Source organism: Aulonocara stuartgranti (genome assembly GCF_965226115.1).
Source record: "Aulonocara stuartgranti genome assembly, chromosome: 5".
Classification (NCBI taxonomy): domain Eukaryota; kingdom Metazoa; phylum Chordata; class Actinopteri; order Cichliformes; family Cichlidae; genus Aulonocara; species Aulonocara stuartgranti.
Window position 1 is genome coordinate 19496489 of NC_138943.1, and position 16945 is coordinate 19513433.

General features: G+C 40.5%; 1 protein-coding gene across 1 annotated transcript in view; it reads left to right on the forward strand.

Annotated features, from left to right (window-relative positions):
• The first annotated feature begins 2233 nt into the window (after positions 1-2233).
• Positions 2234-16945, forward strand: part of LOC309706261 (voltage-dependent calcium channel subunit alpha-2/delta-3-like) — a 37508-nt gene continuing 22796 nt past the window's right edge. The window contains exons 1-8 of the mRNA XM_082532624.1: positions 2234-3096; positions 3235-3483; positions 4924-5005; positions 6547-6765; positions 8199-8315; positions 10085-10144; positions 15422-15584; positions 16144-16275. Coding sequence (XP_082388750.1) covers positions 3359-3483; positions 4924-5005; positions 6547-6765; positions 8199-8315; positions 10085-10144; positions 15422-15584; positions 16144-16275 — 898 coding nt within the window. The 5' untranslated portion in view covers positions 2234-3096; positions 3235-3358. The remainder of the gene's footprint in view (positions 3097-3234; positions 3484-4923; positions 5006-6546; positions 6766-8198; positions 8316-10084; positions 10145-15421; positions 15585-16143; positions 16276-16945) is intronic.

A 16945-nucleotide genomic window follows, 5' to 3' on the forward strand; every position in this document is an offset into this window, starting at 1 on the left:
GATGCTATTGTTACCCTGCTAATAAAGTATGCACACAGTAAAATTAACAGCTGTTATTTAGCTTGCATGTAATATTGTATTTATGCATGGTATAACATGACTTTGGTGGGTAGGTCTGTGTTTAACAAAACAATGTACGATATATAAATATATATATTATAAATTCTGCGAAATAAATTTGGAAATATTTACTTTTAGTTGAGGACAGTAAATACAAATACTCACACTGCTTTCAGTTAACCATTTACTCTATGTTCATTTTCAGAGGCACAACGGTAATTTGATGATCTAACTTAATTTCAAAGATAATATTTGTAATATTTAATTTTAATACTTTGATGTCAGTTGCTGTGTTTCCTCTCTTGAGATGCTTTGCCAGATCTTTACTGCAGCCACGTTTAGTTGCTGCTTGTTATCTGAGATAATAAGCAGCTGAGATCAGGTGACTTACTTTGCTAATAAAGAACATCCCATTTTTTTGTCTTAAGAAACTCACTATCCAAGTGCTGTCTGGTCTGTTTAACATTATTTGGCTGAATCTAAACAGAGTATAGGCCTGCACACTTCAGCCTCTGTACTTGTATCTCAAGTCACATCATCAACAAACACTAATAGCTTAGTTCCACTGGTAGCCGTACATGCCTGTGTGATAACATGGTCTCCATCATGTTCATCAGATATTTGGCATGCTTTAGATAGCTGATTCTCTCCTTCTCCTTAATTTTCTCTTCCCATCTTTCTGGTGCCAGTCAATCATGGTATCATATCTCCAAACAGAATTGTGGACTTGAGGATTATTTTAGATGTTTGTTTGTTTGTTTGTTTGTTTTTTACAGAGTCTAACCTGGCCTTTTTGTTCTTGAGTGTATTCAGTGTTTGCAGCCCTCTGTTTTTCCCCATTCATGAAGGTGTCTCAACCATTACTTTCTTAATGGTTATCATTCAGCCCAGTTCAACATTTACACACCTACCTAAAAGTAATGCATATAAACACCAACTGCCCTAACAAGCATGTAGTCTCAGGTATACCTTTAGCTCAAGGCTGGACAGTAAATGAACAGACTTCAGAAGAGCCCAGACAGTCCAAGAGGTCAACAAAGCACAAATACTCCAGGGTCTTTTCAACTACAGAAGAATCAAGTTCAAGCCACTCTAAACTAAACTAAGTCTGTTTAAAAAAAAACAAGAACAAAAAAACAAGCCTGCATTTAGGCAACTTGTTCAGATATCAGGCAACATAGATCCATATCATGACAATAGAGGTCAAAGGGCATGGACCAAATCCATCCCCCTCACAATATTATTATGACTACACCTTGACTACGTTTTACTGCTTGGAAGTCTGTCTTTTGGTGAACGTTTTCTGGGGTGGGACCAGAGGGTCCATGAGGACCAATATAGACTGGAAGTAAAAGCAATCAAGCTGGAGTTCAGGAGGAAAAGTGTCAGGGATCAGAGAATGATCAAGGAAATAGATTGCTTTCCCCTAGAATCACGTTTTTTTCTGATACACTATAAACAGAGTTGCTTAGACAAACCTCAATTGATCATATTTGATCTCATGCTGCTGTAAATCAAACTCAGCACCTGATTAGCTGAATTATGACTTAAGCTAATCAGACTCTACTTTCAGCTGATAGGGGCAGTAAAATTTACAGATCAGTAAATAAATTTTTACCTGAAAACACAGATTTATGCTTAAAAAGAGACCCTGGAATAACTCGGGTTCTCTATAGGCTGCTTTACATAAAACACTGCAGCGACGAGAACAAGATATATTGAAATATACCCAAGCTGCATTCTGTGGGTGGAGATCATAAGAAATGTAGTCAATGAACTCTGTATCCTAATACATGAAAACCTCAAACCATGCCACTGCTTGCACAAGGACAGCACACCTTGAGCTACAGTAAGCGTCTTGAACTAGCTCGATAAAAGCAAAGGACCTTAAGGATAATAAGAGCGAGTTGCTTTTATTTACTTAATTAAAGCTTTCTGGGAGCCGCTGAACAGAGCGGGCGGTCAGAGAGAAGACATTGGATGATACTGTCCGTCATCCAACATGCGGGCGCCTTATCGACACGTCGCAGGCAGCAGAGGCTCCTCACAACTTTGATGTATGATGCAATTACTAAACTAATAAAAGCTTCAAGTCGAAACAGGATTCCCGGTGAGGTGATGGTGGCACGGAGGGGGGGGGAGGAGGAGGGGAGGCGTGCTGCATCAACCCGCCTGCTGCCTTGACATCATTATCGCCTCCTAATCAGCCTTTAAGGTGCAGGACGATGGGGACATCTTTCGGCCTGACTGAATACCAGAGAGTGAAAACTGCGCACAATCCAACACTTTTATTGCAAGCCATTTAGTTGCACCTTCACTGTTTCCACAAGAGAGGAGCTTATTCACAACTCCCCAAATAATTCGCGGGACTGACGTTTTTAAAATAAAGTTGCACTGAGTGACCATGATTGATTCATTCGGCAGGATTTCATCCAATCATAGACGAGCTTCTTTCCCCCCCCCTCCACGGTTACCCATTAGTGTTTCTTCTCTTTCATTCTGGTTGACTACCCGCATCTTCGCTAAACCAAATAACTGAATGTTTTCTTCTTCCTTTGTTGTGCAGCCAGTGCGGAAGCTTTCATCACATCTGCAGTCTCATTATTACCCGCAGAGCCACAATTTATGTGAACAATGCCCCCTTCAAACGCCAAGCAGAATTCATATTTAACCATTTATATGTGTTTAAAAAGAGGAAGTACGTTTTGCACCACCTGATTACCTTTATACCGGCAAAAGATTGGACACTGGAGGCAGCACGGTCCAGCGGCCGTGTACAGTTATACTGCTGCGTCAGCGTTAATGCTACAACTTTAGGACAATTCAGTGCCAGTTTCCTTCGACCTGACAGAAGACAAGTACAGAAGTAAAGCATTGTGCTTCTGCAGCTCAGAGTCTCATACACCTGTGTGCTGCTCTGCTGAGGTGGAAATGAAAACGCATGAAGTCTTGCTAGATATAAGTGATCTCCTGCCTCTCCGAGCTTTTCAGGCTTTCTCACACACAGAAATCGCGATTCCTGCACCGGAGAGCCGAGTAAGGGCTTTCCCCCCATTTTCAGATAAGGCAATGGAGCAGAGAGGTTGGAGAGACAAGCTGGAGTGTAATACTCTCTCTCTCTCTCTCTCTCTCTCTCTCTCTCTCTCTCTCTCTCTCTCTCTCTCGTCCATACAGCGGTGTACAGTAGGATACGTGCTGGCAGAAGCGCGGGTTTGAGAAGGTGCACTGGGGTCGAGCGGTCCAGCACGGTGCCGGGACTGGATTTTACTGTACCCACATTTTATAAAGAGAGTTGGAGATGGAGGGAAACTGGAGGATCCTGTTCTCCCACGTGTGCAGCACCAGCTTTCTTCTGCTCTGGATCTTCGTCGGCTTGAATGTGGTAGAGGTGGTAGGGTCCCAGCAAGGGATCCCTCTGTCAGTGTGAGTGAGAAACTGCTGTGCAACTTTGATTCGCATTGAACGTGTCGATTTGTGACTTACAGATAATTAAACTACCACAACGTCCGCGTTTCAAATCATGCATTATGTTCTAGATTTAAATAAATGTATCTAGTAACAAACGTATTTTGCATCTCATAAAATACCGCTTGCCTCTTGGATGTATGTCAAAAAACGTTGTAAAAATTAAAATAAGGTTGAGGAATTTAGATATATCTGGAAACTAAACTGCAGACCTAAACGTTCTTTGCAGTGAATGCTACCTGTTTATCTACAGTTATACCTGCATTTGCTGTCATAAATGTAAGCATGACGCTCCTATTTATTTTTCATAAAACAAGACATTTTAATATGATGGACTACAGCATCTTTTTCTTAAAGGGAATTTTTTTTATCATTTTATTTTTTAAGAGTTGCAATAAAGAAGACACACTCTTCATTATAATAACACACATAAGTGTGAAGTGTTATAGCTGGAATCCCCACCCAGTCCTATACAAGTGTAATCTAATAATTTAATGCCCACATAACTGTTTAGCTGCAAGTGATTTACATTTTCTTTGTTATAACTAATATTTGTAGCAGATTGTAGACACCTATTTCAATGCTGTATAATTTAATGAAATAAGTTTTTACCAAGCTTCATTTGTTCTGAAAATGTCTAAATGAAAGACTGTAAAATCTAAAATAATGTGTAAGGTGTAAATAAATCTAGTTTCCACTGCAGTTAACGCTCACTTATATGGAAGTTAGTGCTGTGCATCTATCTGTAAAATATTTTAAAAATACTTTTTTTCTCCTAGCAAGTTCATTTAAGGTGCAATTTAATGTGAAATGGACAGATTTTGAAAACAAATAAAAACTGTGCAAAGGAAAAAAAAATCTCCCCCTTTGGATATTTGAGAAACCATTTGGGAAGCGCTAGAAGGATTATCTTTTTACCAAAGTTTGTTTTGCACATGGAGACAGTTGACCTGCAACACATTATTTTTGAAAACATGTATTCAGTGTTTCATGGGCTTTTTAAAATTAGCATATCATTAAATAAATCTACTTCCCATTTAGGAATAAAAAGGCAAGTTTGTCAGCTGAAATGATGTTAATTTAATATTCACAGTGCAAAATTTTGATGCCACGTAGACGTTATTTACAGTTTAATATAAGAAGGTTCAATAACTGTAGTTTAGATCATCAGATTATAAACTTTTATCAGGAAAGTGAAGGTTTATGATAATCTTCTTCAATAATCTCACTGATCATTTCATAAAGGAAGCTTAAAATGATAGATCAAAAGGATTTTATATTTTAAATACTCAAAGTACTCTCTACTCTATTGTCTTGTCTTGTTAAATTTTGCTTCTTCTCTTTTATGTAGAGAACTGTTGGATAAATTGCCTTGTCGTTTTCTGTCTTTTTTCTTAGCGTAAAGCTTTGGGCCTCTGCATTTGGGGGAGAAATTAAATCAATATCTGCTAAATATTCTGGTTCCCAGCTACTGCAAAAGGTAGATTTCCTTTATGTTATTTTTTAACATGGATGGATTTTTCCTTTGTCTGAATGCCATGCAGTTACATCCATTGTATGCTGTAGTGCTATCTAATGACTGCAGAGACATTTCCGTGTCTCAGCTGAATGCTGATGCGTTATTCTGGAGGAGACTCAGGTGTGCTTGGTAGAGCACTCTGTGTATATGTGTGTGCATGTGTTTTTGTGCGCATGCACACATTTGTGTGTGTGTGTGTGTGTGTGTGTGTGTATTTGTTCATGATACGGCCCATTAACCATGGCTCTGATTCCTCTCTCATCTCATGTCTCCAGTTAACTCTCTGGAGTCAAGAGTTTCAACCTCTGGATATGATTGTGACAAGGGGACAAATTAAATAAGTGTGGTGGAGTTTGATAGAGGGTGTAGGGGAGTGACAAGATGAACAAGTGAAACCTCGGGAGAATGAGCGACGGTCCAATGCAGTAGATTTAACTTTCTGACCACATGATGGCAGAGGTGTGCGCTGTAGTCACAGGCCTGAGGTGTAAAAAGGTGGTCAGTGTTCATTCGGGATGAATGGTAAACTGCAGGTTTCCCTCAAAAGTGACCAAACCAGGGACTGCAAAGCAAACAGCTGTAGGAGCTGTGCATGAATACAGAATAGCTGTGCAGGCTTATAGCACTGTGTGCAAAGACTTCGAATTATTATTTTTTTACAGGGTTCAGGTAAAAAGATTTAAAAGAAAAAAACACCAAATTATTTGCAGTAACCCAAGTGAGGGTTTTTCAATTGTATTTATAAAGCACCAAATTACAACAGTCACCAAGTGCTTTATGATGTTAGGTAAAGACCCTGCATGAATGTTAGGATGACAGTTATGAATCCCAGCGTTTGGGAAAATAACATGCAGTCATGTTTTATTGCTGCTAACAAGTCAAAGTGGACATTCTCTGTTTTAATGGCTGTGTCTCTGGAAATCTTGTAGATTCTCCCACGTATTTAGTCTAACTTCAAACTGCGGAATCATCTAATTTTGAAGTGAAAAAAGTTTAAAAAAAACTTTGTATGTTGAAAGGTTGTACAAGCAATTTCAGCTTAGCTTGAAGAGATGAATGCTGTAAGCATGCCGCGTGTCTCTAAACTGAAAAGCAACTTTTACTGAGTAAGTTTTTGAGTGTGCATACTCCTTCTCCTGACCTTCTCACTTAAGTGTGATGTAATGCGGTGCAGTGCAGGAGCTCGGCAGTGCTGTATAGCTACAGTTAAATATTCAGGTTCTTTTTCACTGTATCGTAAAGCTGTTCTTTGTGGTGGTGTCATATTCGAGTTATCCTTTCATATGTGTGGCAATAAAAATAGGGAAATCTTTAAATTTATGTGAGGCTTTAATTACAAAACTGGTATAGAGGACTGTATTACAGTGTTTCCATTTTTCTTGTCAGAACACTGTCATCTTCCCTGTCTGCTGTTTATAACCTTTACTTTCCTCTTGTTAAGTACATGAATCTGTGCATGACTCTTGCTAATACTAATGCATTGATCCACATTGCTATTTTAGGAGCTGTGGGCAATCACAGCGCCACGTCCAGGTGTCAACTCCAGCTCTGAGGGCACCACCTCAGTCAAGGGCAGCAGCAGGATTAAGAATCCCGCCTGTCTTGGAGGGTGGGAAGAAGGCGGACTTCCCAGAGGAAGTCCACGCAAGCATGGAGAGAGTGTTCAAACTGCAATTAGAAGACGTCTTCAGGGTCCCAGCCTAGGATCTTCTTGTTCTGAGGTGACTTCTTTTGAATTTAAGCTAAGATGTGTGGTTGAAAGTGAAACACAGCTGTATATAAAGCTCCCCTTCTATTTTTCTTTTTATCAAATTGGAACAAAAAAGACTTTTTCATGATGCCCTGCAAATATATACTTTTTTTTCTTTGTCTGTATGTAAGCACTTTGCTTATGTTGCGGTTCATGGAGGCATATCTGGAGAGAGCTGTACTGAACCAGTCAGCACAAAGCAGTGAGCTGTGAGGGAACTGACGGGTCGTTAGGGGCTGGTCATTAAGGCTGATCATTAGATGCTTTTTATGGTGATTTACCCGATTTCACAAAGAAGGGGGAAAAGACTGGCTCTTCCGGCTCCCAGCACTCAAGCATTGGTCATTACTCTAATCAATAATAGTGATGAGTGTTTTTGATGGATGGGGCTTAACCTCCACTTGATGACTTGGAGGGGTGGGAGGTAGGAAGGTGGGGGTCTGGGGTGGGACTGGGGACTCAGGGTGCTGGGGCGAGGAGGACAGGCGTGAAATGAACTGTTCTGCTCCACTGAAAGTCCACACTCTTCCTTTCAGTAGGTAATTTGTCGCCTCATGTACTGGTTTGTGTGTGTTTTTTGTATATCCTGTCCCCGTAACATGTAATATTGGACGTGCTACGAGCCTTTAGTGGCTTGTGTTTATTTTTAGATACAATTGCTGGATGTGTGCATGAAGTGGCTGACTGGAGAGTGTGGGAGGATCAAGCTTTTTGTTTTTACTTGGCATGTGTGTGTGTGTGTGTGTGTGTGTGTGGCAGGCAGGTGTGGGATTATGTAATGCTATATTCCTTCGAGCTGTGACGGCTTTGTTCTGTATCACTGGAGGTCCTGTGCATCCAGCAGAATCAGCATTATGTGAGGTGTAGTTCATTACCCAGAGTCGCCCAAGCTTGACACGTTATTATCTTTCTTCTGTGCTTTGACTCCATTTCAATTACCCTCTTGCCATGCATAGCCTTCAGATCCAGCTCCACCCCCTCCCCGGCCACCCAACATGGCCTTCTCCAGCCAATCAGCGAGGAAGATGTGGCATGTGCAGCCAGTAACTGAGACCAGATAAAGACCATCAGTCATTTTGTGTCCCAGCATGGATTTTATGTTCACCTGAGACTAGCTGCATGCAGCCCGTCAGCCAACCTGTGAAAGCTTTTAAACCTTGTTTAACAATTTACTCATTTCTATAGTGGATACAGTGAAACAATAAGGCTTAAATATGCATACAAATATACACACAGAAGATGTTAATTATCTGTTTCTTTCCCTGTCATGCTGAGTAAGATCTAAGGAATGGGTTAATCAGTCTTGAGATCTCATTACGTTTAAACTATGCTCTCCATGTTACAGGACACACAGCTGTTGCCCCTGTCAGCACCACACTTTATGATTCTTCTGGTTATTTTCAGAAATATAAAGAATTCGAAAAGTCAGTCAGAGTGGAAGAGATTGATGGTATGAAAGTGGTCAAGAACTTGGCTGTGAAGATGGAGGAAATGTTCCGGAGAAAAGCCGAAGCAACAAGGGTAGGCCGTGTTACTGAATTTTTATTTATCAGAAAAATACATTTATAGTACAATATATTCATTTCAATTTGTCAGGGTAAGGGCATGTATGGGATAGGGGTGAAATCAGTCTTTTTCCTTTCCTTTTTTTTTTTTTTTGCTGAAATAAGGTTTTTGGGTTTTTTTGTTTTTTTGTTTTTTTTTTCAAATTCTTCCCTTCTCATTTACTTAACTTGAGCTTCAATGTTTAATGTTTTCTGACGCACCTGACAATTAAAAGCAGCTCTAACTGTGTCAGTGCGAGTTTAGCTTTGAGAAACAATCTGGAGTCTGATCAAGTCAACAATTTATGCTTATTTTGTTTCTCATAAAGGGAGTATGAAAATTTGCAGGAGTTATCCTCAGTAACAGTGACCACAATGACTTTTGCTGGCTTTGCTTTTTTTATGTGCATTTTTTTTTGGTAACAATAATACGTAACTTCGTGAATACCAGGAAGAAAATAAAAAGAGTAGTCACCGATCTGAGAAACTTTGAGAGATTACGTGGATCTGAAGTGTAGTCGTGAATGTAGTCTGTTACAGTCTGGGCCTGAGGTGAAGTCAAGCCTCACAGCAGCAGCCTGTCTGCGACCTCAGCGCACAGGAGCTTGTAACCATTTTAATGCTACGCCTCGCACGAACTGCTGGGAAATGATAACGTTTATCTCCCTGCGCCTTGTCCCATGTGCGCGATAATTCATGGCAACTCGGGCCACAAATGACACCGGATACACAGATTTAATTTAATAAAAAAAAACCCCGGCTGGAATCAGTTTGAAGTGCGGCTGAATAATACACATTAAATATATAAATAAACGGACACGTGCAAAAACAAAATCAGTTTCAGGTTTATCTCAGTCTGACTGCGTCGTCGCTTTGCTCCAAATTGAAAATCGACGCTGTTCTCAAGTGTTAAGGGTGAAAAAAAGACATTCATACACAAGCCTACCACAAAAAATAAAAAAAATAATAAAATAAAATAGATTTAACCTATTTCCTGCTGCTTTTATTCGACAACTGCTGACACCACTAGAACTCGCTTTGGGGTCAATTGAATTTATCCTCAGGAGTCGGCGGAAAAAGCCGCAGTTGTGTTTATATAGCAGTTTGTTTTGACACGCGTGACGGATGTTAATTACCTGCTTACCTGCGGTTTCCCGGGAAACCCGGAGTCAAGCATATTTCTCTGAATCAATCTATTCCAGAAGTTAGCTCTGCTTTGGTGAAAGGCATCAAAATCCCGTTCCAACCTGCCTCCATCAATCATTCCGCTCCTGCTCTCTGCAGCAGTTGCCTATATTTTATGTACATTTTCCCCTTTAAAATGCTGCGAGGACAGTCAAGAATTAATCGACTGAATTTTGAGAACATATCATTTTCGTAAGTTCTGGAGAGCGCTGACAGAAATCTTCACATGCTGCCGATTTCATTCTAAGATTTAATTTAAAGCAGTGCTACGGTCCTCGATCACGTTCCTCTTTGGTGAAATGTCATTCGCTGCGCTTTGGAAATTATCGAGGAGCAGAGCAATGTCCAAACAGCAAGTCTGAGAAACAGGAAAAAAAAAGCAGCAGAGTGTTAACGCCTCGGGGGAAATTTGTGGGAGTCTCGAAGCTACGCCAAGTTTTACGCAGTGTCTTAACAGTTTCTGTACAGTCACCATGTATGAACGGAAGAGTTTGTATATTTTAAACATGCATTTTTTTTTAAAAGTTTTGCTCTTATTAAGCAACACTTCTCTCCTCTCAGCGACTCGTGGAGGCGGCCGAAGAAGCGCATCATCAGCATGAGGAAAATCCCGACCTGCAGGTGAGGCTGCAAAAGAAAAGGAAAGGAAAGACGTGATTTTTTTTAAAGTGGCGTGTCACTGTCATAGATCACGATGAATCATCTTTTAGTTGGTGAGGGGAGGAGCGGCTGCAAGGTGAGAGAAGGGTAATAGGCCCTAAAAGTCTTTAATTGCGTTGGCAGCGCCCTTCACTCTGACGTCCTGCCAGCGGTTTGATACATAATGTTTCTTTGATAAGTCAAGCCTCACACAGTGAAGGCTGCGGCGCCAATACTGCCATAACTCATAACCATGTTTTTTTTTTTAAATTAGGCTGCAGAGCCTTTAAGCTTTTACATACTGTAATTAACACTAACTAGAACACAGTGGAGATTAAGATCTATCTCACCCTCTGCGAGCACAAGTATGGGCTTCGGGTTGTTGTGCATGGTATTATATTTTGTAGAACCACCAATTTTCCCCCTCAGGTAAGGTAGTCTATTAGAGGGCGGTCTGTAGGTTAACCAGAAAGAAAAGGGAAGGGAGACAAGTCATTCTAAATTTAATTATACTTCACAGGATCTGCTCATGCGCTCGGGCTTTGTTGGGGACATTATTTAGCGGCTCTCAGTGCGCGCTGAGAGCTTCCCTGGTCTCTGCAGAGGGAATGCAGTATTTCTGGCGTTTGTTACCGCTCTCCCTCGCTCTCTCTCCGTCCACTGGACAGAGATAAATGAAACTCTTTTGCGTGGCGCATTGTTTCACTTCCATGGCTGCAGATTGGAAAACCACTCGAGCAACAAAACACTGAAATAACTGGAGCACTTTACAGTTAATAGAAGCATTTACATCATATGAATACATTCTGTCACCTTGTTCTCCTGTCCATTTCTTTGCTGTTCACATCCACAGAACAAGAGGGACAAGAGGGAGAGATGCTACCTTAAAAGAAATATATGACCAGTGAAATAAAGAAGTATTTTTGTCTTTAACCTATTTGAAACGGTTTGGCTTATACTTAAATACCCCCAACCTCCTCTATTTTATATTTAAGAAATAAGATCTGTAGGAAATGTGAAGATTTATCAGACTCAAAGCAATAATCCACAAACCAAACTATATCTTTTATGCATTTATGTATTTATGAGTCCCTTCAAAGAAACACAAATATTACATTCTTTATATTTTTGTCAAAAACATTATTTCCTGAAATATCTGAAGATCTTATTTCATTTTTTTGTTTTTTATTTTTCAGTTTTTCGTGATCCTCCCGTGCCTGCATTGGTACACATAAATTGTTGCACACTCTTAGATAAGAAAAATTCTCATCCAAGCCCTTGACAGTTATCACACAGGCCTATCACACAGCCATTTCAGCTTAAAGGCCATAAAAAATAATAAGGAAAATTCAATATCCACCTGCGGTAATGATGTGATGTCATTATAGTACTCCTCTTGGCATCATTCAGCCAACCTCGCCTCCTCTGACACCACACATTTTTCACGCACCATTTCACTGACCACAGTGAGATAAGCTGGCTGCTCTTATCTCAGCTGCTTTGTCTCAGGACACTCAGATGTTTTGTGCTGACCTGAGTGCAATTCAAGGGTGTGTGGATCCAGTCTGATGGTGTAAACGAAACATTTGTACAGTAGAGCCTTATTTAGTTTCTTTTTTTTTTTTTTTGGGGGGGGGGGGGGGGGGGGGTGTCAGTGTTCCTTTCAGTAGGCCTAAAAGAAAGTATTAAATATTAAAATATGAGCAATATAAAGTTGTTGTTCATAAGATCATTCCTTTAGAATTATTCTGTCTCCTAATACAAATGCATAACAAGACACATCAATAAAATTGTTTCATACAGGCTCTAAATTTCTCTAAATATTAAAACAACATAAAGTCTGACTTTGTGCATGTTTTTAAAAATACTTTTAAGGCTTTGTGAGAATTCCTTTATTTCTACTTCAGATGTTTTAAAAAACTGGTTTAAAAAACTATGTTTGAATCTGAATCACTTCATTTAAACAACAACAACAACAAAGGTCTTTATAGACACCACAAAGATTTAAGTTTGTATAATCACACTCATATACAATTATGCTAATTCTCTAGTCATACTTTTGTTTTTCTGTTCTGGCATTTCATTGTGAACCATTTTGTGATGTGTATCTCTAAAGATGCTATACTATAAATACTTACTATAAATGAATTTATCACAGTGTTTCATTGTTTGACTTCATGTTGTAAGCAGCACTTCCCCCATGAACAATCTGACTCATCACATCACACAAAGCAAAAGCTTTGAAACTAACAAGTTTTAACTTCGATATGATAAGATAGTGTGGAGATTAAGGGCTGTTAAATCCAGCAAAGTTTAGTGAGACCTGATAGCTGCAGCTGTCGAGCCTGCTTATACAGTAAGGCCTAGCTGTTTGTAATGGAGGGCAGATCTCTGCAGTAAGGCCTACAGCTAACTGCAGTGGTGTAAGAGTCAGCGGGCCGTCTCGGAGAGCTGCAGTGTCCCATGGCCTGCTCTACAGTAATAACCCTGGTGGTTAACGTGCCTCTCTACAGCACTCAATTCTGCTGAGGGTGCACGTTTCTCTCCTCCTCCACAGCCGCCCCGCCTCCTCCCGCCCCACCACCACCACAGCTCGTCAGAGAGCTGCTCAGGCGTGGTATGAGCTGTCAGAGGCTGCTTGATGACGATGCCCACTTGCTCCCCCTCTTCCTAGGAGGGATGGTTGAGAGTCCATCACCCATCTCACCTCCCTCCCTGCCTCCCCCATCTCTCACACTCTCTTTCTTAGTGCAGACAATGAGGACTAGAGGCCACAGAGAGGCCGCTCACACGGGATGAGGTAGTCTTTCTACTGCAGCAGCAGGCAGTGAAGGACAGGACAGAAAAATTGTTGGGTTTCACTTTCTACTCATAGTCCTTGTTTGCACATCCAGTGCCAATTTTTTTGACAAACTGAGAAATATATATAAAGAAAAAAACAACAACTGTGCTAACTGTAATCTGCTTTAGAAAGGTCTGTTTTTGATGCCATTTGTGTCCATTGTTTATTTTTTCTTTTGGTTTCATGGTTTGGAACCTGCAGATGTAGACAGAGCACACATGAGTGTTAACATTTGTAAAGGTCATTTTGGTTGGGGTTTAGGGTCTAAGATGCCTAATTTTTCTGGATAAGATGCTGGAAGACCCATCCGTGATTCAGTGTTTTGGCTAAAAGAGTTCTCATTCAAGATATTATCCGTTGGTCCGTCAGTTTGGTACCCTTAGCAGAAAATAGATCCAAAGCATTTCTCTTTCCTCCAAACATGGCAGGTTGAGTTGATGCCAAAGAGCTAGATTTGGATTTCATCAGATTCTTACTCTGGATGGCATAACACTGGCCTCCAGTAACACTGTGAGGAATCCTGGAGTCGTTCTTGACCAGGATATATCCTTCAATGTACATATGAAACAAATGTGTAGGACTGCTTTCTTCCATTTGCGCAACATCTCTAAAATTAGAAACATTCTGTCTCAGAGTGACGCTAAAAAAACTACTTTGTGCATCTATTACGTCTAGGTTGGATGACTGTAATTCATTATTATCAGGATGTCCTAAAAACCCCTGGAAAAGCCTTCAATTAATCCAAAATGCTGGAGCAAGAGTGCTGACAGGGACTAGAAAGAGAGATCAGATTTCTCCTGTATTGGCTTCCCTTCATTGGCTCCCTGTTAAATCCAGAATTCAAAATCCTGCTCCTCACATACAAGGTCTTAAATAATCAGCCCCCATCTTATCTTAATGACCTTATGGTACCATATTCTTCCATTAGAGCACTTCGCTCTCACACTGCAGGCCTACTTGTTGTTCCTAGAATTTTTAAAAGTAGAATGGGAGGGAGAGCCTTCAGTTTTCAGGCCTCTCTTCTATAGAATCATCTTTCAGTTTGGATTCAGGACACAGACACCCTCTCTAACTTTAAGATTAGGCTTAAAACTTTCCTTTTTGCTAAAGCATATAGTTAGGGCTGGATCAGGTGACCCTGAATCCTGTGTATATACACCTTTCTGCATTTAGTCAGTAGTTATTATTAAACTCTGGTTCTCTTCCACAGCATGTCTTTTGTCCTGTCTGCCTCCCCTCACCCCCAACCGGTCGCAGCAGATGGCCCCGCCCCACCCTGAGCCTGGTTCTGCTGGAGGTTTCTTCCTGTTAAAAGGGAGTTTTTCCTTCCTACTGTCACCAAAGCACTTGCTCATAGGGTGTTATATGATTGTTGGGATTTTCTGTTTTCTATTGCAGCATTTCCACCTTACATTACAAAGTGTCTTGAGGTGACTGTTGTTGTGATTAGGCGCTGTATAAATAAAACTAAACTGAATTAAGCCGAATCTGATCATAGCTTTTTCTCCCAAGTCTTCTCTGACACAAATTAAGTGTCCACTGGCAAACTTAATATGGGCCTGAACATTTTTTTTTTTTTTGAGCAGGAAAACCTTACAGGTGATGCAAGATTTTGATCCATTACTTCCTAGTGTGCTAGCAATTGTGTTCTTGGTAAATGTGGTCTCATTTACCTTCAGGTCATTAATGAGCTCCTTGCAGTTTGGGCTGATCCACCATCTTTCTCATGATCATCCTCACCCCATGAGGCAAAATCTTACATGGAGCACAAGACAGAAGGCGATTTATGGTCATGTTAGATCTTTTCCATTTCTAAATAATCACACCAGCTGCTGTCACCTTCTCACCAAGTTTTTTGCTGATAGTCTTGTAGCTAGTTTGTAGAGGTCTACAAGCTTGTCTCTGACATCCTTTGACAGCTCTTTGGTCTTGCCCATAGTGGTCAAGAGGTTGAAATTCTGTGTACAAGTTTGCTTTATATACATAATGAGTTGAGATCAGGTGTATCTGTAATTGGTTGATTGTAATCTGTGTGCCACATGGGCAAATAGCTAATCGGTGTCAGCCAAATTTCTGATTGGCTCGACGGGGATCAGGTACGTATTTAACTAAATGACATGCAAATCAAATTCTAACTTTTATACAATGCATTTTTTCTGGATTTGTGGTTGATTTTCTGTCTCTCGTGATTAAAATGAAACTACCATAAAACTTCTAGACTCTTCATTACTTTGTGAACAAACTTACAAATTCAGCAGTGGATAAAATAATTATTTCCCCCACTACATATTTTAAATATGAACATAAATATTGTTATTATTGTCGTGTGTGTGCAGTAACTGTTCTGTCTTTGTTTTTGCGGGCTTTGGTTAACATATCTGTATGTCTAATATCTGTTGTGTCTGCTCTTTTTGCAGTATGAATACTTCAATGCTGTGCTGATCAATGAAGTGGATGAGGAGGGCAATAATGTGGAGCTAGGAGGAGAGTTCCTCCTGGAGCCCAATTACCATTTCAATAACCTCTCAGTCAACCTCAGCCTCAGTGTTGTCCAGGTGCCCACCAACATGTACAACAAAGGTGTGTATTCCTCTTCTCTGCGGCTGCCTTAAATTCAGGATTATGTGAGTGATATTCACCTACAGGAAGCTGATGAATGGGGAGGAGAGAGGGAGGGAGGAAAGTAAGTGGTGAAAGTGAGAAATGGTAGCTGAAGCTGTATCAGTGTGACAGGCTGGGCGAAGTGGAGATAGGTGATCGATATGAGCCCAGACATAACAAGAAAGCAGCAGCAGTCTGCTCTGGAAAGATGCTGCCCATATGGTAGCTGCTCTGTCGCTTCTTGTTCTCACCTCTTCCCGTGTATTGCCTGTGTGGCTTTTGTTCAGCATTAATGGACTCCCCATAACTCTCTGTTTACAGCACAAAAGGGGAGTCAGCCAGCAGGAGGAAGGGAGGGATGATTTAGTCACAGGCATTGTATCTCTTTCAGGGGGGTCAATAAGGGACAAAGGTCAACCATGCACTCGGTAATGGTGACCAGAATGGTTACCATTATCACCATTTAATTTACTTTTCTCTCTTTTTCTCCTTTCTTTCACCATGCCTGTGTGTGTGTCCCTGTGGCCGCCATTTACAGATCCTGATATAGTGAACGGGGTTTACTGGTCTGAGGCCCTGAATAAAGTGTTTGTAGATAATTATGAAAGAGATCCAACGCTTATCTGGCAGTACTTTGGGAGTGCCAAAGGTTTCTTCAGACAGTACCCTGGTGAGTGCTGCCAATCTGTCTGTCAGTCTGCATGTGTGTGTGTGTGTGTGTGTGTGTGTGTGAGAGAGAGAGAGAGAGAGAGAGAGAGAGAGAGAGCATCCCATGGGAGCTCTCAACTGTCAGTGAAAAAAAAACTGATCAGAACAAATGATTTTGAATTACTAAAGGGGTAATTTGGCTAATGTTGTAATTTTACAGACCATCAGAGAGGATGCATATATACAGACTGCAATTAATCTGAATTTGCCAGAGTTGGTCTGCAGCCACACTCAGTAACATCTCTTAGATCCAGACGATGTTATTCAGACGGTTACGCTGATGTAAAACAGGCTGCCTGTTCACTGTAGAGAAGCTGCAGTGATGAGAAATGGCTTTTGAGATTGTTAACAGATGTAGGCTTTATGTGATTAATGTATAACGGGGAATCTTTAAAGGCCAAATGTTTCTCATCAGTCTTTTGCTAATATATGTATTCATGTTTTTATTACTCACTCCACAATACTGCTCTTTGTTTTGGGAACACGTTGCATTAAATGAGGAAAGAAATTTACATAAACAGATATTAACTTTTAATATTTTCAGCCTGATTGTTCATTTTTTGTTGTGTTTTTGGTTTCTGTTAAAGAAACTAACTGAGAAGACAAATATATTTGTGTGTGGCCGTTGTTCA